Raw genomic sequence first — 12,580 nt, 5'->3', positions numbered from 1 at the left:
TCCAAAGAAAATGGTAACGTAGTGAAATAATGCTCCGTTTTTTATACTATTATAAATATTGTTGTCAGTACCAAATTATAATAAATGTCTCAATGATTTTTTGGGAAATGCTTTGACTAATGATCCTAATTGTGTGTCATAATTTTGAGCTATCTCCCATTTATAGATCAGTTACAATGTGAGGGTGAAGATAATGTTAAAAATGTAGCCAGTTCAGGGGCGTGTCCACTTAATGCAAGTTATTCTACAGTCGTACATCAGTCCGTGAAGCCCTCATAAAGCTTGTCTAACTGAGAAAATCGAAGAAATTAAAGGCGCTGTCGTAACTGGCCGTTGTAGGTCATACGGAGATGGGGCCTATTTTGTGAAACTGAATGGTGATTGTTGGCGCCAAGGAGACATTGGTCTCGTGAAACTCCACCGAATATGTCTAGAGAACCAGTTTTCGAGAATTCTTAGGAAGAAACTCTACTGTCTTCTGCATACGTATCGCTCAGGGATCGTGAGAAAGGAGAGAGAGAACAGAGTGCATTTGGAGGTTTACAGTAATTTTTCCCTCGCTCTATCCGCGGGCTAAAATATGTTTAAGGTGATCTCCACCATGTACTACACCATTGCTTGCAGAGTATCACCGTCACTGAATCTCTCTGTGTGGAAACTAATATTGTAATAGATCCGATACTGATTCGCATGGTTCAGTGGAACGGCTTAATCACTACAATATTAAAGATTGATAATGGAATGACGATCCTTGGTCAGCTACGAAGCTGTGATACGGAATGTTAATTCTATAATAAAATAACGCATTCCAAATACAGCTGACGGATTTTTTAAGTTAACTCCTGAACATAGATTTTTAGTTGTTTTTGCGAATACAAAATATTTTAATTTCCTGATCCAATGAACATGATGCAACAAATCAAAAGCTCCATTAACAAATGCGGAAGTTCTAAGGTCCTTGCAAGTTAAGCTATGTCTGATGATAACGATAAAACATTCGCACTCATTCGTTTACGCATTATCATAATCTTAAAAATACTTCTTCTAGATTGCGAATTCTTCAACGTGCAGTGGATTCGTCTTAAATTCTTTGGTACTTACAGTATTGGAGAATCTTATCAGCAGGCACGAAAGTTTTTACAGCCAGGATTGTTTCCCATCCTGTAACATAGTTCAGCCGGCTGTCTGTTCTTCATTTGTAGAAAGCAGTATTTTATCTGCGCGAGAATCAAACCACAACAAAAATTAAACTCTTCGTCTTGACTGTTATGCACTAGCTCATATGCTTAAGTACATAAAACAGTAAACATTCGAAATTTGTTTTCGCAAAACCTAAAGATAAGCAAGCGACCTGTACAAAATTCAAAGTAATGTATTCACTTTTTTAATTAAAAAATGTGTCATGATGCTACACCAGTCGTATCATAGCATCGGCTTCTGCGTTTGAGAACTATTCCAGTGTTTCATATCAATTTCTGTCACATGTTTTTTGTCCACAACGATCCGTTAAATTTAAGTAATATTCTCTTTCAGAGTTGTACTGCGATTCAACTTAAAATGAGGCGTACTGTGGTGGGAAAGACTACTAACTAAGCGAGTATAAGCAAAATTTCGTTAATGAGGGCTGAATGAAAACTATGTTATACCCTATTACTGCGAGACAACATTCTGAATGCTTCATAATAGCAGACTGAAATGTTGATAACTTATTTAACCGAAACATGGACTACTACAATACCAGTTTACGACTACAGTATAACATACGTTTACCATCTTCGCATGCACGAAATATCTGCTCGATAAATATCCTTCTTCGCACTGCACACAGTACCTGCTCAATAAACATCCTTCACATCTTCCTGTACCTCATTATATCTCGTGATCTTCAGCAAAGGTAAAGAAAAGCTAAAAGGAGGCAACATTTAAGAATATTTTTCGACTCCTCTTACCGTTACCGTTAAAAAATATGCTAAATTTGAATACAAGTTGCACAGACTTTCATCAAAAACATACTGACATGGATCAAACGTAGTTTAACAGATCACTACGATTAATCAGTTAACCGCGATGTTAGATCTTGGTGGTATTTTCTACTTACCGTTCCAGCATAGATTATTGTGCTTAGCAGATAATTTCTACAGCCTTTTGGTAAATATAAAGAACCACAGTGGACGCTAAAATCAACGCAGATATCTTTCAGGAGCAATAAATCGTTAACGCAATCAGTCAGCCTGCCTCAGCTTTCTTAAACCAAAGATATTACTTGCGACTAACGAATGCTGAACAGCTGAATAACTGAGAATGTGTACAGTGATGCGTCCACTTAATAACTGAGATGTACGTGGAATACTTCGCAGTGAAACGATAGGGATACAACTAGAGTTGTATATTTCACGTAGTAACACTGAAAGTTTGCATGCATCTAAGTTAAACATCAGTTCTCTTTGACTAACATGTAAAAGAAAACATACAGGACTACATTTTTCTGTGCTCCGTGAACAAATGTTTGTTCTCTCTTCGTTTCTGTGTTATATATCTATCTTTGTCCCTATCGCATTTAAAAGCATCAGGTTCATAAATTTCACTAGTCACATACCAATGCGAACAGTTTAAACTTTTTGCCTCAGAGCAACAGTCAGCTATACACTGTCATTTATTATTCAGTTCCTTTACATCAAAATTCATTAACGACAAGGCAAAGTACGCTTATAGCATTTATTTCTCTATTTATTATTTACATGAATTTTGATGGGAGGAGGTAAACAGTTCCGGCATTCGCCTTACAACCAAGGAAAACCTCCCAAAAACCTTGATCGGAACTGAGGGGGAGTTGATGCGACGATACGGGGAAGCGACGAGACGGGGAGGCGACGATACGGGGAGGCGGCGAGACGTGGAGGTTTCGAGATGTGGAGACTTCGAGACGTGGAGGCGGCGATATGGGGTGGCTTCGAGACGGGGAGGCGGCGAGACGAGTCGTGGAGGCGGCGAGACGGGGAGGCGGCGAGACGGGGAGGCGGCGATACGGGGAGGCGGCGATACGGGGAGGCGGCGAGACGTGGAGGCGGCGAGACGAGTCGTGGAGGTGGCGAGACGGGGAGGCGGCGAGACGGGGAGGCGGCGATACGGGGAGGCGGCGATACGGGGAGGCGGCGAGACGTGGAGACGGCGATACGGGGAGGCGGCGAGACGTGGAGGCGGCGAGACGTGGAGGCGGCGAGACGGGGAGGCGGCGAGACGGGGAGGCGGCGATACGGGGAGGCGGCGAGACGGGGAGGCGGCGTGACGTGGAGGCGGCAAGACGAGTCGTGGAGGCGGCGAGACGGGGAGGCGGCGAGACGTGCAGGCGGCGATACGGGGAGGCGGCGAGACGAGTCGTGGAGGCGGCGAGACGGGGAGGTGGCGAGACGGGGAGGCGGCGAGACGTGGAGGCGGCGAGACGAGTCGTGGAGGCGGCGAGACGGGGAGGCGGCGAGACGGGGAGGCGGCGAGACGTGGAGGCGGCGAGACGAGTCGTGGAGGCGGCGAGACGGGGAGGCGGCGAGACGGGGAGGCGGCGATACGGGGAGGCGGCGAGACGTGGAGGCGGCGAGACGTGCAGGCGGCGAGACATGGAGGCGGCGAGAGGTGGAGACGGCGATACGGGGAGGCGAGACGGGGAGGCGGCGATACGGGGAGGCGGCGATACGGGGAGGCGGCGAGACGTGGAGGCGGCGAGACGAGTCGTGGAGGTGGCGAGACGGGGAGGCGGCGAGACGGGGAGGCGGCGATACGGGGAGGCGGCGATACGGGGAGGCGGCGAGACGTGGAGACGGCGATACGGGGAGGCGGCGAGACGTGGAGGCGGCGAGACGTGGAGGCGGCGAGACGGGGAGGCGGCGAGACGGGGAGGCGGCGATACGGGGAGGCGGCGAGACGGGGAGGCGGCGTGACGTGGAGGCGGCAAGACGAGTCGTGGAGGCGGCGAGACGGGGAGGCGGCGAGACGTGCAGGCGGCGATACGGGGAGGCGGCGAGACGAGTCGTGGAGGCGGCGAGACGGGGAGGTGGCGAGACGGGGAGGCGGCGAGACGTGGAGGCGGCGAGACGAGTCGTGGAGGCGGCGAGACGGGGAGGCGGCGAGACGGGGAGGCGGCGAGACGTGGAGGCGGCGAGACGGGGAGGCGGCGAGACGGGGAGGCGGCGAGACGTGGAGGCGGCGAGACGAGTCGTGGAGGCGGCGAGACGGGTAGGCGGCGACACGGGGAGGCGGCGATACGGGGAGGCGGCGAGACGAGTCGTGGAGGCGGCGAGACGGGGAGGCGGCGAGACGGGGAGGCGGCGAGACGGGGAGGCGGCGAGACGAGTCGTGGAGGCGGCGAGACGGTGAGGCGGCGAGACGGGGAGGCGGCGATACGGGGAGGCGGCGAGACGTGCAGGCGGCGAGACGTGCAGGCGGCGAGACATGGAGGCGGCGAGAGGTGGAGACGGCGATACGGAGAGGCGGCGATACGGGGAGGCGGCGATACGTAGAGGCGACGATTCGGAGAGGCGACGAGACGGTCCCATGCTGACTTGTCTTTATATACCCTCTGCAGCTTTGTTGAGCTGTCGTTTCCTAGGAAAGCGACTATGTCATTGTTGTTTCGTCATATAGCTTTTATCCATTATTATAAGATTAGCAATACGTTTCCGCGTAAGTGCATGCTCAAATTCTGTTACCAATATCTATATCTACTCATGCAATACGCAAACCGCTGTATGGTGCATGGCGGAGGATACTTGGTGCCAATATTAGCCATTTTTGTCCTATTTCACTCGAGTATAGGGAGAGGGAGAAATACCTACAGCCTCTTAACATGCGTTAATCTCTATCACCTTATTGTTATTATCTCGACGTGACATATATGATGACGGCGACAGAACTGTCGCACAGCCTTCTTCGAACACAGGTTCTCAAAATTTATCCGTCGTGGTTTCCCGAGATAACGTCTTCTTTCTTCTGAAGGAAAGAAGGAATATTGCTGTTTAACGTTCAGTCTACTGGAGGAGGCTGCTGTCGGAAATCGGCCGTACTATTTCAAAGACACCATCACAGCATTCGCCTAAAGCTGTTTAGTAAAATCAGGGCAAATATAAATGTAGTTGGCTGTAGGGGGATTTGCTCGTCGTCCTGCAGCACTAAACAACATCACTCGTTTTTCTTCCAAAGATCCACATGTTATTTCCCGAAGGTCCCTGTGACGTTTTCGAAAACGTTATATCGACATGTTACGATCCTAGGAGAACGTCCCTGAATGCGTTCGACGTCTACAATCATATCTACCTCATAATAAGTCCCATCAGTGGATCACTGCTATAAAATTTGTCACAGTAGCGCGTTGTATGCACATTCCACAAGCCCTTCCAAGAAGACTTCCATCCGACTAATACTGATTTTATGTATTCATCCCATTTCCTATGGCTTCTTGACACTATTACAAAATAAAATATGTGATGTGTTCCACAGATATTAGGAGCTTTTTGCTCTTTTTACTGTCTTAATCTTCCATTTAGCCACTTTTAACGCTATATACCGTCTTCTGTGTTAATATAATATGATTTTTCGAAGCAGTGAATGTCATTTCCTGAGCAATGGCGTTTGTGCTTTATCGAAATTTAAGGCACGTAAATGAAGCAGCGTTACCTTTCTCGGTATTGACAGCTATCCTTCCATAATAGTTATATGAGATGACAAAGACGATCACATGGATCGATGATACTCATTTTGAAAATGTCTGTAGTTTAGTTAGGTCTACTAAGAATGCTTCCATCCCCGAAACATCATCTTATGTTTTAAACTGAATAATATATTTCTAAAGATATGGGATTGGAGTTAACAATTCGTTAAAAATCTTACAAAGACTCAGTATATACACGGCTTTCGGTCTCAAAATTGGAATATTTGCAGTTTTTATTACTTTTTAGGGTTTCTTAACTCAGTCGGAAACAGAAGGAACTCTTATGGGATCGTTCTGTTGTCCGTCTATTAATACCCATTTTTCACCGGTAAGAGTAGAAGCATCAAGTTGAAATTTATGTCAGACACTGAGGTCTATGGTCCCTTGGTAGCGTAAAAAAATTTAAGCTTCTGAGTCAATTCAATCGAAAGATACGTATTTTGATATTCGCAAATTGACTCATCAGAACCTGTAAAAGAAGTAATGTGGATCATGTTGAGCCCACTGCTGACATTAATGTTAATGATTAATGGAAACCACCTCAGCTATCTATATGCGCAATTCAGTTTGTAAGGAACCCCAAGAGCGCGAGTTCTACTACTCGTATTTGTCCGCAGTTTTTTTTACATCCCGCGCTCTGTTGTCGGAATGGCATCTTTTGTCACGTAGAGGGCATGTGATAAGGTACAATTGATAATAAGACTGGGACGCCAGGTAATCATCGGAACGCACCGTAAGCAGACAACGGAGTCTGAAGAATTATCGTAAAAAGCTGAAACTTGTCGAATGACGAGTGCTTTCGCCTTAAAGAATCGCGTGGTGTGGATGACAGACCAGTAAACGAAAGGCCCTCGAATGCTAGCTTGTCATTAAAATGCAGGAACGTCTCAGCGCTGGCCACTTTGTAGATCAGTACATACAGCAACGCGCGATGCAGCTCATAGAAAATTATAGTTACTAGGGCAGCATAATGGGTTGCCTAGCCTCCTAGCCAGAAGAATTACGCGTTAGGTTCGATGAGGTCAATGGTGGTATCAGTGAAGGACGACTTCCCAGATATCATTTGTCCTACTCACGCACCGTGGGAGTGGCAGTGTAGAGCTGCTGTGTAGTTCTGTATCGGATACTGAGGTACTGAACTGTGTAATACTGATCCCCGTGTTTTTTTTGTTTTTTTGTTTTTTTTTTTTTTTTTTTTTTACAAGGCAGCCCGGAATATGCATACATTATCAGTACTAATGGTGATCATTTCAACTCCTATATGATGTTTTGTCAACGGATTTCCGTATTTGTTTAACTATTATGGCTTATTTAATCGCCTCATAGTTAGTCAGACTCCAGCTCTAATGAACACATACGTATTTTCATAGATTGTCAATAAGCGTTATAAATGTTCACACTGTGCTATCTGCTTAGCTACTTGCGCACTTCAGACACACATGCATTGACGACTTACTGCTATCTTGCACGATTGAGGCGGTCCACCACACTTTTATGGCGCTAATCATAACTTTGTGCCAGAACAATATTTGCAGTTGTTGTATTTATACCGGGGTACGTTTATAAGAGTGACCAACTTGTAGTGTACAGCAAACTAGTGCAGGTAAAGAGTGAATTCGTTGCTAAAAGAAGTCTGCTAGTAACAAACATATACCTTAACTTGAAGAAGAAGTTACTGGGAATGTACGTCTGGAGTACAGCATTGCATAGAAGCCGTCCACTGACTGTTGAAAAACCAGAAAAGAAAAGAAGCGAATCGTCACAGATGTGGTCATACAAAAGGATATTGAAAATTAGGTGTACATAGATAAAAAGTGAGGATTCCTCTACAGAATAGACGAGGATAGAAATATGTTAGAAACACAGTACAAGAAGGAACACTGTGAAGCATATGTGTTACGACATCGTAGAATAGCGTCCATGGCACTAGAGCGATACGCAGAGGACACACAGTGTAGAGGGAGACAGAGATTGGAATATATCCAACAAATAACTGAGTCCATGCGTTGTAAATGCTACTCTACCCATTTGGTATTCCGGGGTCAGTCTGTGGGTACAGTAGAATTCCAAGAGCTGAATTCGATGGGAACTAGGACATGATGGCAAACGTTGCATTGACCGAAAGAACTAAGCCTGGATGGCTGTGATTTTTAGCCAAGCAAGGGATATTTCCTCTCGACGTGTCCTTCGGTACTTGGTGTATCTGATCGGGTGTTGCGTTCATGAGGATGTGTATCATTTTGTCACAGGTGCCTCGTGCTGTTAAACTTTTCTCCAATAACAACGAAGTTATGAAAACTGGCAGGGGCCACTTCTGTTTTAGGTCTTGGAACAGAGTATTCGTGGAATCAAATTGATTAATGCAACTGAGGAAGATATGATTCACCTCTTTCTCAAGAAGCAAGTGCACACGGCGTGTAAAACGGACGTGGAACAGATGGTTTTCGAAGCAGCCGTGACTGACCATGAGGTACGCCATTGTAGTTGTGATCCTGCAACATCGATGTAGTGGAGGCTACACTTTGAGCATTAGATATTGCCCTGCTTCTGGAAGACTGCTCTTATTCTATGCTGAAGCTGTGACCTTCCAAGGGAATCGGTAGCTGGGATTTCTTCAGTACCTCCCTGACGCAAAACATCTATCGTTTTCAAAATGAGATTTTCACTCTGCACCGGAGTGTACGCTGATACGAAACTTCCTGGCTGATTAAAACTGTGTGCCGGACCGAAACTCGAACTCGGGACCTTTGCCTTTCGCGGGCAGATGTTCTACCATCGGAGCTACCCAAGCACGACTGAGACCCCATTCTCACAGCTTTTCTTCTGCCAGTATCTCGTCTCCTACCTTCCAAACTTCACAGAAGCTCTTCTGCGGACCTTGCAGAACTGGCACTCCTGGAAGAAAGGATTTTGCGGAGACATGGCTTAGCCACAGCCTCTGGGATGTTTCCAGAATGTTTGGCTAAGCCATGTCTTCGCAATATCCTTTGTTCCAGGAGTGCTAATTCTGCAAGGTTCGCAGAAGAGCTTCTGTGGAGTTTGGAAGGTAGGAGACGAGATACTGGCAGAAGTAAAGCTGTGAGGACGGGGCGTGAGTCGTGCTTGGGTAGCTCAGTTGGCTTCTCACCTGCCCCGCCATGAATCGGTGTTCTTGTGTCGTCTTCATCATCATCCTTCATCGCCGGCACAGTAGCTCGCCGTGTTCGGTCAGAGGGTTTGGCTACCCTCTGTAATACGAGGGTTATTCCAAAAGTAAGGTCCGGTTATAAAAAAAAAATCAAAACTAAAATGTTTTTTCAAAACAATTGTTTTATTTACATTCCTTACATCTTTATCTATTTTTCTACATAACTTCCATACTTATTTAAACTTTTGTCACATCGTTCAACAAGCTTTTGAATGCCCATGTTATAGAAATCGGCCGCCTGTGACGATAACCAGTCCTTAACTGCTTCTTTCACTTCATCATCTGTGTCGAAGCGCTTGCCGCCGAGAAACTCCTTTAAGTGACAACATTGTCTAAAAGACTGTCACCTTCCTTATGATATCGCTCCAAAAAATCAAGAGCAAAAGCCATTCTTTTCATTCGTTGGGGCTCAGTAAGCAACCTGGGAACCCAACGGGCACACAATTTGTGAAACTTCAAATGTTCAGACACAATTCTGTACAAAGTTGTTCTACTCACATTCGGAAAATGCATGTCTACGTCTGTAATAGTGAATCGGCGATCTTCACGAATTTTTTTGTCAACCGCATTGACCAAATCGTCTGAAATCACTGATGGTCGGCCACACCGTGGTTCATCGTGCACATTATCCCGTCCTTCATTAAAAGCTCGCACCCACTTGCGCACTTTACTGTCGCTCATTATGTTAGGACCGTACACTTCAGTAATCTGCCGATGGATTTCCGCCGCTGAATTGTTTCTTGCAGACAAAAACCGTATCACTGCCCTTACTTCACAATCGGCGGGCTGATCAATTGTCTTAAACATTGTAAAGTGACACTGTGAACTACACTCAGCAACAGTAACAAAGCGAATGGCGGCGTTTGACGCGCAAGGCTTGCCGGGAGTCGGCGCGCATGCGTGTTTTGTCATTGGCGCCAAATTTCAATAGTTACGGCGAATCGGACCTTACTTTTGGAATAACCCTCGTAAAAAACTGAGTGAACGGATCAACGAGCAACCTGAACGGGTGTCATCGGACGTCCGCCACGAACAAATTCAGCGAACAGTACAGAACAAAACGAGACATCAAAAAAAAAAAGATGGTAGAGCACTTGCCCGCGATAGGCAAAGATCCCGAGTTCGAGTCTCGGTCCGTCACACAGTTTTAATCTGCCAGGAAGTTTCATCTATCGTTTTGTTCCGTTAATGCCATAAAATACTTTTTTACACCTGAGGCTGAGCTCCTGTTGACGGTCGGATAATAAGGTTAGCAGTTGCTGTATGTCATACTGAATTGGCTCTGAGCACTATGGGACTCAACTGCTGAGGTCATTAGTCCCCTAGAACTTAGAACTAGTTAAACCTAACTAACCTAAGGACATCACAAACATCCATGCCCGAGGCAGGATTCGAACCTGCGACCGTAGCGGTCTTGCGGTTCCAGACTGCAGCGCCTTTAACCGCACGGCCACTTCGGCCGGCCTGTCATACTGAACTACGTATTCCACTATATAAATATTCTAGTAAAGTAGTTGGTGTTACTGAATCCGATAATGTGTTTGTGTGTATTTGCAGCTTACGGGCGCTAAACGCCGAGCATATCTGCGCCCAATAATGTGATGATTGATGCGTTGAAAGTGTGTCAGGGATCCAGTTGGATTAACTATATGACATTACAGCAGTCATTACCATAGTTCCTGCTGTTGAGCGCGGCATGGTTACCATGACAACGAGAGGACGCTACTACTACCTCCAAAATAAAAGAAAAATGTTTGCACTCAAAGTAAAAACGTCTATGTTCTTAGGCCAAGGCATGGTCCTCTAGTTTCTTCTTACACAACAGACATTTCGACCCGTCTGCTGGGATTTAAATTTACGACTGTAGACGTAAGAAGGAAAATGCACTTATACATTGTGGTCTTCCTTCTAAATCTCGGTAGCAGAATTTGAATGTGCTGTCACGTCTGACATACGTTCAATACTACTGATGCCTTTTTCGCCCAAGAAAATGTGGACTCACAATATATTTAGCTTTGTTCCTGATGATCTCGTCAAGTCACAACTCAGTATTTCCAATACTTAATCGCATCCTGCACAAATCTGCGTAATGGGTTTTGTGATGTTAATTGCAACAAATCAAGAAAAGATCATTAGTCTGAGTGATCTTCATTTTTACTCATAGCTCCTTGTTCGAATTATACATAAAACACATTAAAATTCCAGCAGGGGCGCTGACGTAGCTCAACCCTTCAACATAGGTGGAGATTACAGAACACGTCTTTCTCACAACACACTTAACAAGCGACTACGTTCTCTGTTTTTCCGTGTCAAGTCTTTTGTCATGTGACGATACGTACATTCAGCGAAATGTTAAATGACTGTATCATGTTGAAAGTTCTAACTATATTTGTTTGTATGTGTGAAGCCTTTAATGGACTAAGCACATCTGAAGGTGACAATTTTTTTCCGAAACCGGTAATATGAATGTATATAAGCGATCGTTGACGTAATAAATTATTGTACAAACATTACAAAGGTCGCAATCTTCCAGTTGGCAACATGTCAATTTTTAAAAGCACTGCTTACCTTGGAAACGTATCGTTTTCCTTGCCTTCGAGTAAAATATCATTTGGATGGTGAGGAGGTATAGCTACCTTGCAGGTAATTTCACTTCTATTAGAGTCCTCGACTAGTTTCTGCTCGTAAAGCACTTTCTGTTGCCACTGATTCTCATCTATTGCTTCTATCTCACTTAGTAGTGTTGCTATTTTTGCGTCACCTGTACACACGTTTTGTTGCCTGTGGTTATCACGGGATGTCAGAAGAGATCATATCACGACCTCAAGAAGAACTGCATGTGTAAGGTATCGTCTGCCAACAGTTCGTTACTTATTATGGTTAGTTCATGGACAATAATGTTCCAAAATCTTGAATGGCACTCAACTGATCTGTTTCGGCTGTTTTATTATTTGGAGATTCTGTAACTATTGTTTCTCTTTCTTGTTCCAAGATGTTTTAGAGAAACCCTTCAGTATCCTCGGTATTAACTGGGGGTTGTATATTAAAGAGGAAATCTTCGTCCACAGTTGGGTCTCTGATTCAGGATAAAGATTCATATACTACCGTTCAGTATGTAGCTTAATTGCACTTTGGTCATCGTAGCTGTTTCCTTGTTCGTGGGGAAGATATTGAAGGATTTTCTGTTCCCTTATAATTTGGTATACCGGAATATTTTCTTGATTGATATCAGTTGCGAGACGCGCTTTCACTTTTTTGCCGTACCAAAACAGTAATTTTGGTTTGGTGTGTTTCATTCGAAAACTATTTGCTACCGAATTCGTTGGTTCATTGTACACGTCGGGTAGGCATGAGAAACAGTATTTCAGCATTGTATCCAACAGTTTGGGCAAAGTGAATAATACGCTATCTTTTTTGCAGTTTTGTAGTTTGAATCCACCAGATAATATGGCTTGACTGGTTCTGGAGACATCGTGTCCATGTTTCAGTGACTGCTTGGCACAATACCTCGTCATCTAGGAGCAACATGTTTAGTTGCTAGACTTCTCGCCTCAGGAGGCGCTGTTGTTAGTTGTAGTGAGCAGTGATGTGATAGTTACGATGGTCCTGAAAATTAATAGTTCATTCCTTCTTCACAGAAATTAAAATTAGGGCACCGATCTTACCGACGCAAAACACAATTAAAATTTCCTCTT

At 45.1% G+C, this 12,580-nt stretch overlaps 1 protein-coding gene across 1 annotated transcript in view; it reads right to left on the bottom strand.

The window, feature by feature from the left end:
- The window catches only part of LOC126234929 (uncharacterized), a 147,963-nt gene that overhangs the window by 29,330 nt on the left and 106,053 nt on the right, over positions 1-12,580 (bottom strand). The window contains exon 2 of the mRNA XM_049943669.1: positions 2,846-4,596. Coding sequence (XP_049799626.1) covers positions 2,846-4,596 — 1,751 coding nt within the window. The remainder of the gene's footprint in view (positions 1-2,845; positions 4,597-12,580) is intronic.

This window comes from Schistocerca nitens, chromosome 2 (genome assembly GCF_023898315.1).
Source record: "Schistocerca nitens isolate TAMUIC-IGC-003100 chromosome 2, iqSchNite1.1, whole genome shotgun sequence".
Classification (NCBI taxonomy): Eukaryota; Metazoa; Arthropoda; class Insecta; order Orthoptera; family Acrididae; genus Schistocerca; species Schistocerca nitens.
Note: the sequence above shows the minus strand (reverse complement) of the source record. Positions and strands in the feature narration are given on the sequence as shown.